Source organism: Rosa chinensis, chromosome 2 (assembly GCF_002994745.2).
Source record: "Rosa chinensis cultivar Old Blush chromosome 2, RchiOBHm-V2, whole genome shotgun sequence".
Lineage (NCBI taxonomy): Eukaryota > Viridiplantae > Streptophyta > Magnoliopsida > Rosales > Rosaceae > Rosa > Rosa chinensis.
The window spans coordinates 43,955,488-43,974,165 of record NC_037089.1 but is presented as its reverse complement, the minus strand read 5'-3'; the positions used below and the strand labels follow the sequence as shown (position 1 = coordinate 43,974,165).

The following is an 18,678-nucleotide window of genomic DNA, read 5'->3' as shown; positions in this document are numbered from 1 at the left end:
CTTATAGACCAGATTAACTTTTTGGCATATGTGAGCAAACCAATTCTTTGTGTATGTATGCTAATCTAAAGACTAAATGTGCAAAGTACTTCAACTCATCATTTCTAAGTAAAACAAAATTCATTGCTTTTGCTTTTTCAAGTTAATTAGCACAGAAATAATTTAACCAATTTAAATTACACCTCCCCCGGATTAAAGGAAGTAGGAGGGCAATCAAAAAAGATGTTAATTAATCAAAGTTCCAACTGATCATCACATCTGTATTGTATATATGCAGTTACGAATAATCCTGCCAAAGTAATAGGAATTAGACCCGACTTCTGAATTGGCTGGCCAATTTGAGAAATTAATGTGAGAAGTTGAACTTTTGGGACCTAGTGAAAATCTTCCCAGGTACCAGAGGTTTAATTATACTAAATATAAAGTGTGTTAGATTTTGACTGATTTTATTGTGGTAACTAATACAATTTTCATAACCTTACAACTGTGGGTTTTGTGCCGAAGATCACCAACAATTGTTTTTCATCGTCCAACTGACATACTAAAAGGGACTAGAAATAAGAAGGCAAACAATTCACTTCCACTATTAAATCATAGCACATTTATTATCAAAGTTGTAATAGAGTACATTACTCGTTTCTCTCTTAACTAAAAGAAAAGCTCAGCATATCAGTATTCAGTAGTGTCGTAGCTCATCAGTGGCAACCATAAGCGTGTTTTCTCTGGGTAAAGACTAAAGAGGCACATAAGTATGCTTACTAAATATTAGCAAATTGACGCAGTCGGAATGATAAACTAGGTTTACAAGCGATCACTATGTAAATTAACATTCAAAAGCGCACATGCACACACATGTAAGTTATGTCTGAGAATGGTTTCAGTGATCACCACGCTGACATCTATAACTACACTGGTGGTACTATAACATATGAGGCATATGGTTGTCATCAGAAAAGCTCTTTTGTTTGCTTAGAGAATAGAGATAGCCTTTTAACATGTTAAATATGTATGGCACCTTGGAAGTTGGAACAGGGTGATTGTTAATTTGCTAATTTAAAACTCTAAACTGCCATGTATCTGTATGTCACTGTAGTGGGAGTTGCTGTAGTTTAATGAAATTTTCGGGATGTGTCCTCTCTTCCTTTCAGCAATTACACCACAATGCCATCAAACCCTTCTCTTCCGTGTTCAAAAGTCGAACTCCAGCGCCGCAGTGAACACGCACAAGACATCTCACTGATTGCCTCCTCTCATTCGTGTTCGAAGTTGGCAGGCTCTGAAAATCGAAAGCTTTCCAGGTATTAATAACTCCACCCTTTTCCATTTCAGTTCCTATTTCATCTTTCATTTCTCAATCTATGATTCCCTATCTGGGTTCTTCTTTGATTCGCTTAATGCTTATCTGGGTCATGCTTCTATATTCAAATCCTTGTTTGCAATTGTTATTGAGTAAGCTTGATGATTTAATAAGTTCACAGTTTCAACCAAGAAGCTGGTTACTTTGTAGTTAAAGCTAGAATCTTGTTTGTCAAGAGGTGCTCGCCTCTTGTTTCCTTTGTTTGTCTTTTCAATTACCAATTATCTAGCTGCTACTTTTATTCTGTATTGCTATGTGACGTTGGGTTTCTGGGCTTTGAAGAAGTGCATGTTTGATCTGGGATTTTGGTTGTTTTTTCTTTCAAATTTTGCTAGCTACAGATTGCTTGGTTTTCTAATGTTGGAAGAAATGAGTTTTTTCTTTGAGAAGCATACAACAGTAGAGTTTTGAATTGCTTTAGGAGAGTTGTTTCTGGAATTTGAACTCATTAGTGAGCTGCTGAAAATGTAATTGGTCTTTAAACTGTTCTGCTTGTGTCCATCTCTACTTCTCCGATTAGGGAAAATTGAACGAGGAATCATAAGTGATGTCTTGATGAGAAGAAGAATACGACTGGTTTTGTTTGAATTTGTTGATCAAGATACTGGTATAACTGATCTTTACCTAGAAATAAAACTTTACGACACACGCTTTACCAAAAGAAAGTATGAATGAGTATGCTGCTTGAGTGAAGTTTCCATTCTTTGAGTGAACTTTGAAAATATGCTGCTTTCTGAAATACTTGTTTTTTAGAAAAACAATTGTTACTTTCATTAAAGTAGTTTCATGTTTCATGTTTATGAAAGCCTCGACGTGGGGGGATCACTTTTTGTTGACTGAAGTCTTCTCTAATAATTGAGTCTCTTGCTACTTGGAGGTTGAGTAATGAGTTTGGCATTCAGACCATACCCTCCTATTGGATTTTTCCTGAGATGGGCTGCTATTGTTTTTTTGCTCTTTTTATTTAACTAAAGACACCCATTTCTGGAACTTGTTGGCTCCGCGTCCACTGAAAGTCGGTAACCTTCGTCACCATCAGCATTTGGATTGCTCCATTTCTTGTAGATTAAATGTTTTTTTTTTCTTTTGATCAGATGAAAGAATGAAATCATTGTCTTCGTTTTTTCCTCTGACCTCTGTGTTTTTGCTAGAAACGTTAGATTTTATTAGCTTTAATTTTTTCTATACCTGGAGTGAACAATAGAGGTACCTCTGTTTATTCATTTACTTTTGTTATCTCCATAGGCTTTAGCGTATTGACTTTCAATTATTTATCTATTAGCTTATTCATTTACATATGAATTTATGATTAGGACTTGGCTTGTGAAAGAGCTGGGTTTTGGTAATGACATGTGGTGCAATAAATTCTTTGTTCTGCCTCTGGAATTTCTTTGTTGTGCTTGCCATACACTTGCTCTGTTTTAATAAACTTTAATTGTTCCTCCGTAATGCTTGAGTGCTAATTAATCATTGCAAGTTCATTGACAGAAATTGTCTATTAAGAAGTTTTCCTGGTGTAGTTTGGTTTGTTTCATATATAATGTAATGGTTGGTTGTTCGTATGATTCATCATTTGTTTACTGGTCTAGTGATTAAGCACATTGTTTGATCCCTAGCGTATGACTCATCCTCTGCTAATCTATATTGGATTTCTTGGTTTTTTTTTTTAATTAAATTTTCTTGCTTGGAGTCTAGAAGGAGTTTGTGATTCAAAGAATGGAATATGCAATTCATAAAATTTGAAAAGATGTGATTTTGTGATTTAAAGTCTATCACTTAGAAATCCAGGAAAATTAAGCTTCTTTCCGAACGCAGCAGCTTAGGAAGTATTGTCTGAATAATACTGTTGGATAGAAGACTAGTGCCAAGTAAATTATATTGCAACTCAATTACTCCTTAGATGCTATTGTAAAGGATCTATGATTTGGTGATTTTGATATTTGATTTGCTAGAATCAAGTTTTACATTTTCTGTCTGTTCTGCTGTAACTGGTTAACATCAGTGTCTTGCAGCACTATCGGTAATGGATTTTTGTATTTTATTGCTACATATGTCAAGATTAGATGGGGTCATGAAATGTCCATCCGATTTTGATAATTTACTATTGATTGCATACGCTAAATGATTCAAATGTTGTCACATTTCTAGAATCTTTCATTACTTGATGACATCGCTTGTTTGTGCTGTCATATGGCCTTTATTTTCTGCACAGTAAGAACTGAGCTATAACTTATGGATATATGGATAGTTTTGTGCAAGACCGCAAGATATTTACATAACATTTACTTCTTTGGTTATAGCTTTGTATTTGGAGTGCGTGATAGCTAACTTTTCACTCATCAAAACTTGTTAGTATGGCATTCGGTCCCAGTACCATATGGATTGTCACAATTGGTCGCAATTGTGTGGGTGTTGCAATTTTCTACCATGAGGTTATGTCAGTTTTGGCTGTTAGCTGGCTTAAACTTATTTTCCTATATAAACAGATTCAGATAGGCTGCGGTCCATTTAATTATGTAGTGGACTATCTAGTAGCATTTTAGAATGTTTGGTAATGTGTTAACCGGGGGCTTCTTGTTCAATCTTCTGCATTCAGTTTGTCACAGCAAACAAGTGTCAACATATTCCATATTCTCATAGTTTACCAGTTTCATGATATGTTTGCATTTATTTTTCTTCCATAGGTACTAAAGCTTGGGCTACTTTTGATAGCGAAGCCAGTTCCATTTTGCTGATCAACCAAGAAGCTTCTCCCATAACTGAAATAGGCGTCATTCTAAGAAACAGGAAAAGAATATACCAAAAAATAACTGAAAAATAAATGGGATTCCCTTAAAGAACATTGGAAATTATGGAAAGAATTGAAGGGGAAAAAGACCGGTCTTGGGTGGGATCACAAGAAACGGACTATTGATGCATCCGAGGAGTGGTGGCGTGGCAAAATTGAGGTTTGTAAATATGTTTCTTTATTTTCTTTCACAATTTATTGCATTTCCTTATGGTCTTAAACATGTTATGATTGGTGATAATTTTTTTTTTTTTTCCTTAAGAAAAACAAGGAATATGCAATGTTCAAAGAAAAAGGGGATTACACCTGAGTTTGAAGTCAAGTTGGATAAGATGTTCATGGGTATTGCAGCCACCGGAAAGCATGCATATGCACCATCTTCTACACTACCCATTCCTAGAAGTCCAGAGCAAGGTGGCAACCTTGAAGGTAGTGGTGACTCTGAGGACAATGATCAACCTAAAACCACTCTACCTAAAAGAAAAAGAAATGAGAGAGCTGAGAAAGGTAAAGGACAAATACCAAAAAAGGAAAAGGTGGGAGGTGCTGCTTATTTGGCTAAACAAATTGACCGAATGTGTGAGTCAGTTGACAGTAGAAGTACAACAACTTCAATGATCAATACAGGTGTGCAGGAAGGTGGAGGGACTAGTATTAAGGAAGTGATGAAGGATGTCACTTCATTGCCTGGAGTTGAGCAGGGTAGTAGGCTGTGGTTTTTTACCACCCGATTGTTTTTAAGTTCAGAGAAGAGAGAGATGTATTGCACCATGGATGATCCTAACTTGAAGTTGGAGTGGCTGAAATTTGAGATGAATGAAAAATAGAATTAGGTTATGTTTGAGATTTTAAGTTTGTGTTTCTTTCAGCATGTTTTTATGACGAGATTTGAAGTTGATCTTATCTTTTTCAGCATGTGTGAGGCAATTCCCTAAACCCTATTTTATTATATAAACCTTATTATATTGCTAATGGATTATTAAATGTACTAATGTCTTATATATACTTTACAAATCATGATAATTACTTTTTATTATGTGATTAGTTTACATTTAAAACATTTAGCAGGTTGCCATTTAAATTTGCAGGTCTATGATTGAAATATGAACAATTCCGGAGTAGATGAAGTTGAGGAGGAGATATTCCTACGAAGTGTACAACTTAATGCTCTGCTCATCCAACATTATTATATGAACTATGTTCATAAAACTCCTTGCATGGTATCTCCGCAAATAGGTAATGAGTGGATAATGAGTATTACGAGGGAAGGAGATATTCCTACGAAGTGTACAACTTAATGCTCTGCTCATCCAACATTATTATATGAACTATGTTCATAAAACTCCTTGCATGGTATCTCCGCAAATAGGTAATGAGTGGATAATGAAAGTATTACGAGGGAATGACAGTCGGTGTTACAATGCATTTACAATGCAAAAGGATGTATTTTATCGGTTATGTAGCGATTTGGAAGTCAAATTTGGGGTGTTGGGTTCAAACAGGACAAGTCATGTTGAAGTAGTGGGAATGCTATTGTATTGCCTAGGACAGAGATGTGGAAATAGGTCATTGCCACCATGACACTTCATAATTATATACAGAGACATGCACATCGTGATAGATATTTTGTTCACGGTGAAGAAAGAGAAGGTGATGGGTCAAGTCGTGGGATATAGATGGATGATGATGTAGAAGAAGAATATCATGGTCATGGTGCACAAGAAATGGAAATAATAAGAAATAACATTATTCAAAGTTTGATGAGTGCGCGTAATAACGTGAACATTTGAATATGTTATGATATTTTTTGTGATTACTTGATGTGAATGAGAAACTAATTGTTATTAATGTTACTAATATATTTGTATAAGTTATTTTTAAAATTGTCCAATATTAATCATATGCTCACCATAATTTATAAAAATTGAAAGTTGACAAAAATGAATAAGGACATAATAGAGATTAAAAATAATAAGAAAAGCATTTGATCAACATTGTATTACCAAAGAGTGTGGCGGTGACGTGGTGATCTTCACCGGCGAGCCGCGTCGTAAGTCGTGCGTTGCAGATCTCAGATCTGTTTGGTGGTGGCAGAGGTTTAGAAAAGATCTGGTTGTTCTAGGATCTTGGTGGTCAGGTCTTGACACTGTGAATCGAGGCAGAGCAGTTGTAGGTACGTCGGACTATTACCGCCGTGACTGGGGTCCGAGTAAAAGACTAATCGCTGCGAAAGAGTGTCGGCGGATTAGCGGGTCGGATCTTCATACCGACTAGGCGAAGTCGAGGTCGAGGCAATCGAAAATCGGCGTTGGAGTGCTACAGATATGTAGGCGCTGGTGCGGTAGTGCAGTACTGCTTCTGAGGATGGCTGCTGGGGGTGGACGACCCCCAGACAGGGCTGAGACGACGATGGTGATAGGCTAGCGGAGACAGGGTGCTCGAACCAGCGTCCTTGTCTGGGTTTGGACCTCTGGGCTTGGGCCTGGATCACATGGGCCTGGGTCTGAGAATTAGGCTTAGGTCGTTGAGCCTGGGCTTAAACTTGGACTAAGGGACAGTTGGGCTTTCAGGCCTAGACTTGAGCTCAATCTTGGGCTGGTTGAGTCTGCTACAGTGGCGTTGGACAAGAAGAGCAAGACTGACCTATTGCCGAGGTTGTTGGCTCCTGAAGAGGCTAAGGATGGTGCTGGCTCCAACCCTAAGAGGGAGGAGCTAGTATTTTCTTAAGTCTCTGCTATTAGACATCTGGTTACAAGTCTTCTAGAGTTGGAATAGTCTCTATGAGTTGTTCTAAGATGTTTGTAGTTATTTGTACCACAATAGCGTGCTGGCAAATTAGACCAGATGAATGATTTTTCCTTAGGATAGCGAGGTTGTTCTTACGCTTGCTTTCCGGCGAGCGTCCATTTGGACTTTAATGAGTTTAGTATTGACTTAGATAGGTTTATCCGATTTCACCGGATTCTTATGTAAATGCATGTTAAACTCTAGCCTATTTTCATGGCTTTGATATCTAATAACATCAAATCGTATTAAAAAAAAACATTGTATTACCAAACAATCAAGGCAAAATAATTTCTCATGTCCAATTTGGTCATTCCACAAACAAAAAGCACAAGCCAGTTTGAGTTTACCAAACACTTTGCCACTGCTTTTTGCCACTGACAGCACTTAAAAAAAAACAGTTTACCAAACACTCAGCTGCTTTTTCTCAGAAATAAGCAGAAGCCAGCTTTTTTGAAAAGTACAGCCATACCAAACATAGCCATATCTGTGACGTAGAGGAACAGTAAAGTGGCTTACTTTTGTTGATACATGAGTCAATGGAGCTCATAGTCCTTTTGGCGGTTGACGAGTCATTGAGTATCTTCCCTATCTCCCTCTTCTCTTCCCTTTCCTTGTTCGATGAAGACACTTTTGTAGCCTGCTCTGCCAGACACAGTTTGATAATTAAGAAAAAAGGAAAATGCAAATTGACCAGTCCAAAAGGGATAGTGAAGTAGAGACTAGAGAGCAATTTGGTACTTGTGTCCAAAAGCGTCCCGTCCAAATCAAAAATGGCAGCCAAAATCTTGGATTTTTGGGTCCCTGCTTTCCAGTGATTGGATGCACAGTAGCAGCAGCTCGTGGCTAAGCCAAAAGGGCTTCTTTCATTGTCTTAATTAATAATGAGGAATTGTGAAAGAAAAGCTTTAAATCACTGCATATTTATTATCCAAGTCTTAATCTATACTTGTCTCTCTTACTCATATATATGAAAAGCTCGACCTATCAGTATTGTTCTAGCTCCTCCAGAGACTGAGCATCAATCTGAAATATAAAATTCTGAGGGAATTCCAAAGTAACAATATAACAAATGTTCTTCTCCAAAACTATCACAGAGAAAACAAAAGATTGCCACTAACCTAGAATAAATCTTCACCAATTTCAACTAATACTGAACAATTCTCCAGAAACACAAGCTTCAAAAACACCAATCTTGATGCATTTCTTTTTTAGTAAGTATCAAAATCTATCACAATTCTTCTTCAAAAATTCCCAAATTCAGTAAATTTCAACTAAATGCTCAAGAGGTATCCTACCATCATCAACATTACAATGACTATCCAATAGAGTTCAACACAAGACAAACTGGACTTAATGTCAATACATTGGCTTGCTAACTCTCACTCTTAATAAGTTCCTCATGGTGATCAATCACTACATAGGAAAAACTGAACATATAAGATCGCTCAAATTGTCAGAAAATACAGCATACAAAAGCCAAATCCAAATACCAAGAAGGTTCACAGTTTTTGTTGTTTTCCATGGATAAAACTTTACTTGGCTGACATTACATTTGCACGTCTATAAATATTAGATCCCACAAGGTTTACATGGTGTTTGAACCTGGACATAGTGACTCGATGACTCCTCGTGTTAACCCTGGGTTTTGCATTTCCTAAACACTCGCAGGATCGTTTATGACGCCCAAGAAATCATCTTTGATAGTACCAATGCAGAAAATTTCTGTTGCATCCACTCGGGTTCCAATTATCTTCAACCTAACTTCGCTATCTTTCTGAATCTTAACAGATCCGTCTGATGTTGTATAGTTTGGCATATCACCAGACTGAAACTCCATATCATCCGGTATCAAATGGTTCGAAACAAAGATCTGAACCGGACCAGCCTCAGCAAAAAAACCCATCTTGTTCACCATTGTAACCACGGCTTCCAAGATCTCTCCCTTAAATGGTCTGAAAACAACACACTGATACTTAACTGGAAATGAAACAAACCCTGTGCCATCACGAATCAGCCCTTTTCCGATGTTCTCAATCCCCGTTATGGCAACCACAAACCCATGTTGGCCACTGCAAGTCCCTTCTACATCTTTCATGAGCTTGGCTACCAAATTCTCCCGGAGATTGCGGCCAAAGTGGCGAGGGTGAAGCTGCATGTTCCTCTCCAAGACTATATGGAAAAACATTTTCTTCTTTTTTGGCAGAAATTCTGAAGCGCACCTGAATGAAACAAACTAAATTAACAAACACATTGAGGTACTTTCAGTAAAGGTATCTTCGTTTCACCGAACAGGTTGAGATACTTCGTGGTTGTTATCACTAAATCATGCACTAAAGCCTGAATTGCAAACTGAATTGAATAGCAACTGATAAAAATAACCTAAAGCCTAAAGCATCATACCCACTAATTCTGCAACAATGTTATAAATAACTGGAAAAATAAAGAAAGCCCTAAATGAGGAAAACGCAGAGCTACCTCAATTCACAAACAGCGAAAAATACATAGAAAGAGAACAAATTGAATCGCTCCCATATATGAATTTGGAATCAAGAATATAACAGCACCGCAAAATCATTGATCGATGAAAAGTAGGGGACATCGCAGAACAACGAAAGAGAAGAAGAGCATGGAGACTTAACCCAAACTGGTGGAAACAAGGTTTATGCCAAATAGAGAGGAGAATACTGGTTTAGGGATTTGGTGTCCCTATATGAACAGGGCGACGGCGCGTGTATCGGAGCAGCGGAGCGACGCGGGTGGGCGTTGGCGAGAATCACCGGGCGTGGGCGGCACCTGGGAAGGAGAGATCGGATTCGTCTGTTGTGCTGGTGTGGTTGAATGAGGAAGGACCGATGCGTTTGAGTCTGATATGCATTAAGAGTGGGCCCTGCTGGGCCTGAGTTGGGCTTGGCAGTTGGGCCTCCGGAGGGTTTGGACTGGATAAGGAGACGAATTCTAGTGGATCAGCAATTCTTTAAAGGAAAATGATTTTCGTTAAATAAAATAAAACGTGACGGGAGACATAGACTCGACCAGTTTTGGGATTCAGACACCGATAGCCCTTATGGTTAGGACTATAGCCGAGGGAAGACACACTCGACATTTCTACTAGAGAGTTTGTTGGAGACATAGGGACCTAAATGAGGAAAACAAGAGCACCCAAAGACACGAAGAGAAGAATATGAGGGAGGAGTACTAAAGAGACGATGATGCAAAGTATCCCAATTGAGAACAGGGGTGGGAAGGAGATTAATGAGATAGATAGAGGTCAAGGGTGCTTCAACCCATAAGGTTTGAGGAACACCAGAAGTGAGAAGGAGAGTGCAGGTCATGGTGGCAATGTGGCAATGTTTGCTTTTAGCGAGGCCATTTTGTTGTGGTGTATGGGGACATGAAAACCGTTGTTGGATACCCAATGATTTACAAAAATGAGAAAAGGCATGATTTACATATTCAGTGTCATTGTCACTTTGGAGAAATTTTATGGATCCATTAAAGAGATTACGAATCATGGCAACTAAATTTTGAAAGTGGGTAAGAACCTCATTTTTGCAACGCATTGGATAAATCCAAGTGTAAAGTGAGAATTCATCAGTGAAAAGAACATAGTATTTAGACCCACTAACAGACAAAATGGGGGACATCCAAACATCACTATGAATAATATGAAAGAGAGTTGTAGCAGATACATTATTAGAAGGGAAGGGCAACTGATGTGAATTGCTAAGTGCATAATCACGACAAAAATTATGAAAAGTAGATTGAGATCCAAGAGTGATCTTTAACGAAGCTAAAACTAGATACGAGGGGTGGCCCAGACGATTATGCCAGAGAGAGGAATGAATGGTTGCTAGAGCATGAGGAGTGCTGGGGACGGACGACAAATGAAGAGGATAAAGGCCATCTTTACAGGGGCCTTGAAACAATAAACAATCAGTTCGTAAGCAGCAGATTTGATAAAAGTTAGGAGCAAAAAGAAAATAGACAAGATTATCTTGAGCGAAACGAGCGACAGACAATAGGTTTTTATGAATGGAAGGAATACGTAAGACATTTTCTAAGAAGAAATGAGAGCTGCCTAATGATAAAGGAAGGTTACCAGAATGGGAAACCGGCATTGAATCACCGTTACCCATATAAACGTTGCGTGGGCCACCATAAGGCTGAGAGATATGGAGAGGCATGGTTGTCATGTGGTTAGTGGCCCCAGTATCAAGATACCAATTCGGATCACCTAGAAAATGGGCTCCGACAAATAGAGGAGCTGTGGTTGGGCCGGAAAAATGATATGGGCAATGAGTGAGACCATGCTAATTTGTTTGACAATTAGAACACCACTATGGGCCCGAACCAAGAAGCCTATTTGACAAGGTTGGACGGGCTGACCAAGGAACTTGAGAAAAAGGTGCGTTGGTGTTTTGCTGGAACGCGTTTTGAGGCCGCGCACCCCCACTACGGACACAATGTGTATTGCGGCCACTGTACAACGGTCGGCTGCCGTCACGGCGAGTCTGGAAAGGACGGGGTTGTGATTCCAGTGCTGGGTTTTGATGAAATAGGGCGGTGCTTGAGGTAGGATCAGAGGAACGGGTCTGTTGAGCTTCAAGAGCAAGGATTCTAGGGAGGAGGTCAGAAAAATCAAGTAGGGATGAGGATTGGGCAAGAGCAGTATGAAGCATAAGGTAATCGGGACGAAGCCCATGAAGGGTGGCGATTACCAAGTCAGCATCAAAGATAGGTTGATTGATTGAGGCCAGAGAATCAACAATTGATTTGGCTTGTTGAAGAGACTCATCGACGGATTGGGAACCCCTTTGAAGATCAAAGAGTTGGAGCTTGTGGCTTGTAGCACTGGCAATGGAATGTTGGGAGAAATGGCGGGCTAGGCAATCCCACATCCCCTTAGATGTATCAAATCCAATGGTAAGACGAGCCACGTTTTTAGTCAGTGATGTTGTGAGGATGCTAACAATTTGCTAGTCAGTGGTGAACCATTTTTCATGCTCGAGATTAGGAATGGTGGTGGCAGGACTGCCGTCATTGGCAGCGGTTGTGGTGGTGGCAGAGGTTTTAGGAATAGATCCATCTACATAACCCCAAAGCTTAGCACCATGAAGGTAAGGTTTAATCTGACTGAGCCAGACCAAGTAGTTTGTTTCATTGAGTTTGGTAAATTGGGCAGTGTTTTGGGAAGGAGGATTAGACGAGGAAGAAGCCATGAGAAAAGAGGATGAAGGAACTGGATAGAAGGAGGAACACGACACATGAGGTAAGCTTGACACCTTAAACTACTGATACCATGTAGAAATTGATTCTCATTGATTTGTACAATTACATTCTTTACAATATATAGGAGTATGTATCATCAGTTTTACTGTTTTACATAAGACAATAATGTTGTATTAACTACATTAATAACAATATAAAAAACTAATGCAAGATATCAAAACTGATGCACGACATTATAGCCATTTTATTGGCTATTCAATGGAGAAGATTGATTGTCTCTAACACAACGAACATAGTAGAAGTCGAGACAACAGAGACAGCCACGTGTCAACCATTAATAGAGTTTTTTTTCCTTTAGAGTTAGTTCAAGTGGTGAGAAAGAGTTATAAATCACGTTAGGATTAGCTTACTCTCTGATATAACATATCCAAAATGTTAAAATATATTTTAGGGCTATAATTTAGCTTTGACGGGTTGGAGAGGGTTGATGTCACATCGATGAATAGTACAGAATTTAAGGCTAAAATTTAGCCCCAGGGCTATTTTTAGCCCTTTGGGTTGGAGATGGCTTAAGTGATACCTGAACTTAAAAAGTTATCAACGTGATACCTAAACTCATAATTTCATGTAATCAAAAAAATAAAAATAAAAGCCCTCGTAATTTCATAACAACGTGGTATTTCCATCAGTCTACCATTAGTAATTTGTTAGAATTAATGAAGCATGTGCGAAGCGTGTGACTTGATTCTCAAGGATTTTGACTCATGGTGTGTGAATATTAAATAAATAGACAGGGTGTGTGAATAGAACCACCATTTCAGAAAATCATTTTGTAATTTAGCCACCGAACACATTCTCAAATCCTAAAAATACAGTATATAATTTTCCCTTTCTGTTTTCCAAGACAGTTTTCAAAAAATTGTTTTGCAAATTGTTAGAGGACACACCCTAAGGATTACGTCAATTTAACATTTTCAAACATCTTAACGAAAAACGATAATAATTGGCAAATTATCATGAACTAACACCCGAAAATCCGAAACTACAACAATTCTAATTGGCTATCCACATTCAAAGTTCGTATTAGAAATTATAGCTACATGATGGTAATGAAGAGCTTTATTTAACCAATTAAAATTGAAGGCCAGAAAAGATAGCACACACCATTACAAGTGTCTGCGTGTGGGACTCACGCACCTCCCATCTAATCTCAAATATGGTTGCAAGGTCTATGCCAAAATGATCTTACAATTCAATGATAAACTTTTATACCTATTGTTGAGTCACAATTCACTTATGACAGATGAGGTTTTTTATAGGCCTATGACACTTGAAATGAAGGATAGAGATCAAAAGAATGGATGGTTAGATGTAATGGACAAAGGTGTAAGCATAAAATGTGGATCTAGTATTTATTTTCACATAAAAATGACATAAAAGTCCATGAATATTTTGGTGTATGAGATAAAATAAGGGTAGGAGTGTCATTGTGCAATGAAACAAGGAGACAATGAGTCAACATCAAGCACATGGGCTTGTCATCTTCTCTTTTGAAATTCAAATACCCTAATCATCTTTCCCTCCTAGCATTGACCTACTATCCTTGCATGTTGATCATCATGAGCTACTATTCCGGCCACCATGCTTGTCAGAAAAATGATAATAAATGAAATTACTTAGTCTTACCACCTCATTCCAGTACTGTTATAAACCATTGTGAAACAAGATAGAGGTGTAAGACTAACCAAAAAAAAAAAAACAATTTATAAAAAAAAGGGTCTTTTAAAACTGATTTATTAAAAAAAAAAATTTTTGAACACCTCACACTTAAAACATCATGTAGTCCTTAATGTGGTATGAAGCTATTAATTAAGATTTTATCAACGTTTTGGGGAACATGCTTAATTGACCAAGACTAGTACTATAAACGCATGCACATTTTTGGCTCAAAATAAAGGAATGACACAATATCTTTTTGACTTTCTTTCTCTCATATCTTCTCTTGGCTCCTCGTCTTCCATTACAATATGGTATTGTCTTGGCCCAAGATTAGAATTAGCACCCCTTGTTTCTTGGTCTAGATGGAATAACATTTCCAAGGTGGCGAGATTATTCACCGCGTACTAGAACCAGACTCTCCTTTTCACTACTGGAATTACACTCGGCTGATGATGCCAACAGATTCTAATATAAGGATGTAGAGGTCGTGAGCTTGTGATCTTGTGGTGTCTTGAGATTGCTAGATGATAATATAGAATATAGACTGATAGTGGGTGATACCGACAAAAACGCCTAAAGAACACACAAAGTAAAGATTATGAGTGACTAGAAATATAACAAAATTGCAAGGTATATATATAAAATTGAAAATTGTATTCTTTTCTTTTCTACTTTTTTTTTCTTATTTATCTAAGAACTTATAATAATTTCCAAGAAATTAGAAACCAATCAAAATTTGTAAATAGAAAAGCAAATAAGATTAAGATTATAGGCGAAATTCCAATTCAAGTGTAACGAAATTGATGTAATTCCAATTTAAATTTGGCGTAATTCCAAACTAAGCACAACTTTGGTATAGTTCCAAAGTAAGTTTGGCGTGGTTCCAAACTAAATACCAATTTGGCTTAATTCCAAATTATGTGCTAGTTCAACGCTCATCCATTCTGTAACTCTTTTTGAATTATGACCAGGTAAGAGAAGATGGATCTTTTCGTTACAAGAATTTGACATAGAAATCAAGAACAAGCCAGATAAAGAAAATCAAGTGACGGATCATTTGTCGAGGTTGCAAGAGGGAGGTGATGATGCTTCTATTCATTTGATTGACACATTTTCGGATGACCAACTATTTAATGTCAATACCAAGGAGTTTTCATGGTTTGCTAACGTGGTGAATTACAATGCAAGTGAAGGAAAGTACATTCCAAGTGAGCTTGATTATAAAGGAAGAAAACGGTTTTTCAAGAAGGCACGCCATTATTTGTGTCTAATTTGTCTTTTCTTTTGCTGTTGAGTCATAATTCACTTAAGGCCCATTTGGATAGGATGATCTGGACTTGAGGATTTGGATTTCGAAGGCCCAAATACAAAGTAGCATGTTTGGCACATATTTTTCATTGAGGATTTGGATTTAATGAAATCAATGGGTTGATTTCATTTAACAAAAGTGGAAGATTCTAAATAACAAGGGTACCCTAGTTATTTGAAATCTCACCCTCTCTCACTTCCGAAACAGTTAGCTAGATTTCAAAACAAGCGGAACTCACTTTCTCTCCACTCGCGTTCTCTACGAATCGCAAAGGTTGGGCTAGAGTTGATGTGAGATTTGGTGAAGGTGGTCTGTCTCTCTTCTCTTAATTTGATCGGTCATAGTGATAGTGAAGGTTGGGTCATATGTAAAATTTAACAAAAGATTGTTTGAGTTTGATTCATAATTTGCTTGATTGTTGAGAAAAGTAAATGAGAAGTTAAAATCTATGTGTTTTGTATTGGTGATGGAGCTTAGTTTTCACTTTGTCTTGTATCGGTTTTCGAGTTTATTGTTGCAATTGATTTGAAGTGTATGAGTAATGAGTGCATACTAGATTTTGATTTTGGAAATGAATGAAGCATATTTATGGGACTTTATGCCTAAATAAGAAGAGCAATTTGCTTTCTGGGTATTTCTTATTCTTACTCTCTTTGTGGTAATGACCAAAATTTGGTGTAATCCTGATTTGGTGTTTATATGTATATATTTGTGATTTTTGACAAATAAGAATATGTGGTTCATGTGATATCAATTCTATGTTTCCTTTGTTATGTACATAGAGATGTTAGTAATGGTATATGACAATTGAAGACTTGCAAAAGGAGAGTCAATTAAATAGCTTGACTGGTATTCTACTTGGTGGGATGCAATTAGTTGTGTGTGTTCTGTGTGTATGCCTGAGCTAGAGAAATATAAGATAAATAAATGACTCTTATGCTTACCTTAATCTTGTTCCTTTGAAATCTTTTTTTTTTTTTTTTTTTTTGAACAAACATTGATGATGAACTTGATGAGTAAGTAAGTGGTAGACCTAATGTGTCCTACTCGTCTGTAGGAACTATCTATTTTTGTAGTCCTTTTTATTGCATGCAACTTAACTCTTCTACTAGGTTAACATTGCAAGAGGGGATGTGAATGAGGTATTTTAACTACTTTCTTGTATTTAATGTTTCATCTTGCTTACCTTACTGGTCTGGATTCTGAGTTTATATTTGGTACAAAGTACATTCAGGTTGTTGTTGTTTGTATAACATGTTTCATGATTGGACTTTGACTTGTAATTGTAATCTCATTAATTTTGCCTACCCTACTCCCAATATCTTATTCAATTTGGATCTTTTTGTGACGATTGTGTTACAAAAGGTAATTCATTATATGTAACTAAAGTTTTATTTATGAGTAGTTATATCAGCATTTTCTACATTTGAGATACTTGTATGCAGCTGTTTGCTTAAAATTTATGTAGTCTCGTAACTTTCAGCAACTTGATTTGGTGTCTACATGTACATATTTGTGATTTCTAATTCATAATCCATGATATATGTTAGCTTTTTGGAAATTTCTGATTAGCTTCTCATCTATACTGATCAAATGGGTAGATTGTTAATGTGAAAGTCTTTCTGTCATATTTTGTAAGGTTAGTTCTTCGAACATCTGTACTCAAGTGAAGATAGAAGTGCATAGAATTTAGGGCCTAGTTTGATTATACTATTCTGTTATCTTTTGTGAGGTTAGTTTTATTATTTCTTTTCTGGTATTTTGTCAGTAGTTTCTTCATAGGAATTTAAAATACAATCTCATTGATGTGTGCCCTAATATACTCATTGTCATGTTCTTTTCTCTTTAACCTTTTTTGTTGTTGTTAAATGCTAATAAAAGCCCTTTCTGGCTAACCTTTGTTGATTGTTTTCAAGGCAACCAAGGAATTGAGGGTAGAATATGACAATTTGGATTTTCGTGAGATGAATTTATGGCGGAGATGAAACACTTATTATTATTAGTATTGTTATATATTTTTTGATAATATAAGATGAAACACGTATTATTATTATTATTATTTTAGAATATGAGATGATACACTTCGGATTTATATTGCTTTTGGAATTATGTAGGATGACAATTACCTCCATAGAGATTAAATGCTAAAGAAAATCATCATTCATTAGATTAACATTTACATAAATTGCTTTCTTCATTAGTTTTGAATTATTAAATTCAAATCCTCATGATTCAATTGTTATCCAAACAAATGAATTTAAAATCTTAGGATTTCAATTACTCATATTTAAAATATAAAATATTTGAAATCAAAATCCAAATCCAAATTTCATTTCCTAACGGGGCCTTATGTAATTGTGCCCCAAAACTATAGAAATTGCCTTGTCTTCCACATTATTTTATTACCTTTAATCTATTTTTTCTTTCTTTCTATAAAACTACGCTTTGAGAAGAAAATGACAATTTGAGGCTTGAAATGTGGAGAATCAGAGCAAAGAGAAGAAGTCATGGAATTTGAGCGAAAAACGCAAATCGGATTTTCCGGCAACTTTTTCTGGCCAGCTTTTCTGGCGATCTGCCACTCATGGAGGACCTTTTGTCCAGCCAAGGAGAACCATGGTTATGAGAATCTCCCACTATTTGAAATTCAAACTTCTCCTTACACCTTGTAATTTTGTCACCTTGAAAATTTGGGACCATGTGGTGTAGGGGCATCTCTCACACATATTGGGACCAAAGAGACATAGTTTATCAAAAATAGGCCAATGACCTTATCTTCTTGATTCTTAACTCTATTCCATCATCTTTATCTGGCCAATACCCATTTTCTCTGTGGAGAACACACCACAATTTTCCACCATTACAACCACTATTTCCACCACTACTCAATACTTCAACTCACCTTAGAGACTCAAAATTTCACCATTCTCACCAATATCAAGAGCTTGGAGCAAGGAGAAGGAGTTGACTACCAATACATTATGATCTTGGAAACCCATCTTCACTAACTCTTCCGGCATCATCAATAGTTACTCTTTACTCCATATCTCTTTATGTATTTGATGTTTAATGGAGTGTTAAAGTTTGTGTATCTAGCTATGAGTGAGTAGTGAACTACTTGGGACTAGATTTAAAATCCATAGCCAAACTTGCTTGTATTGATGTTTTTGTTTTATAAATTGATGCAAAGTCATGTTGTCATCCTCAAATGCTAATTCAATAATTGAATGCATTACTTAGACTTAATCAATTTGAGTCAAACATAGGAGAGAGAGTCGGGCTGAGGTCGGGTTATCGGAAACAGATCAGGTTCTAAAATCGGGTTAAGGTTTCAAATACAGTTTGTTTGGATTTTGGCTAGAAATGGAAAATTTCCATTAGGAGAACTATTTATAGGGAAAAGTTTCAATTAGGGGAACTATTTGTAGGGAAAGTTTCCCGAAATAATAACTCATGCTTCACATGTCATAACTTGTTCATATAGCTAGA

At 36.9% G+C, this 18,678-nt stretch overlaps 2 protein-coding genes across 5 annotated transcripts; one reads left to right on the top strand and one right to left on the bottom strand.

The window, feature by feature from the left end:
* The first annotated feature begins 1,001 nt into the window (after nt 1-1,001).
* Nucleotides 1,002-5,144, top strand: LOC112191001. Of its 2 annotated transcripts, none has more exons than XM_024330529.2 (3): nt 1,002-1,298; nt 4,070-4,305; nt 4,408-5,144. In XM_024330529.2, the coding sequence occupies exons 2-3, from the start codon at nt 4,271-4,273 to the stop codon at nt 4,970-4,972; spliced, it is 600 nt and encodes a 199-aa protein (XP_024186297.1). In that variant the 5' UTR covers nt 1,002-1,298; nt 4,070-4,270; the 3' UTR covers nt 4,973-5,144. The 2 variants fall into 2 exon arrangements, with proteins under 2 accessions (XP_024186297.1, XP_024186296.1); XM_024330528.2 differs by having other exon boundaries at nt 4,042-4,305.
* Nucleotides 5,145-8,219: 3,075 nt separating this feature from the next.
* LOC112189190 (DNA-directed RNA polymerase II subunit RPB7) lies at nt 8,220-9,788 on the bottom strand. 3 transcript variants are annotated; one of them, XM_024328464.2, is made up of 2 exons: nt 9,572-9,788; nt 8,220-9,140 (listed from the first exon to the last, which is right to left on the bottom strand). In XM_024328464.2, the coding sequence occupies exon 2, from the start codon at nt 9,115-9,117 to the stop codon at nt 8,587-8,589; it is 531 nt and encodes a 176-aa protein (XP_024184232.1). In that variant the 5' UTR covers nt 9,118-9,140; nt 9,572-9,788; the 3' UTR covers nt 8,220-8,586. The 3 variants fall into 3 exon arrangements, with proteins under 3 accessions (XP_024184232.1, XP_024184231.1, XP_040371451.1); XM_024328463.2 differs by having other exon boundaries at nt 8,220-9,151; nt 9,572-9,787; XM_040515517.1 differs by lacking the exon at nt 9,572-9,788 and adding an exon at nt 9,408-9,541 and having other exon boundaries at nt 8,220-9,151.
* Between the last annotated feature and the right edge of the window lie 8,890 nt (nt 9,789-18,678).

Bases quoted from the DNA above. Each gene is read 5' to 3' on its own strand.
- LOC112191001 (XM_024330529.2), top strand. From the start codon at position 4,271: ATGCATCCGAGGAGTGGTGGCGTGGCAAAATTGAG. The intron at 4,306-4,407 runs GTTTGTAAATAT...TTTTTCCTTAAG, and splicing joins GGTGGCGTGGCAAAATTGAG to AAAAACAAGGAATATGCAAT.
- LOC112189190 (XM_024328464.2), bottom strand. From the start codon at position 9,117: ATGTTTTTCCATATAGTCTTGGAGAGGAACATGCAGCTTCACCCTCGC.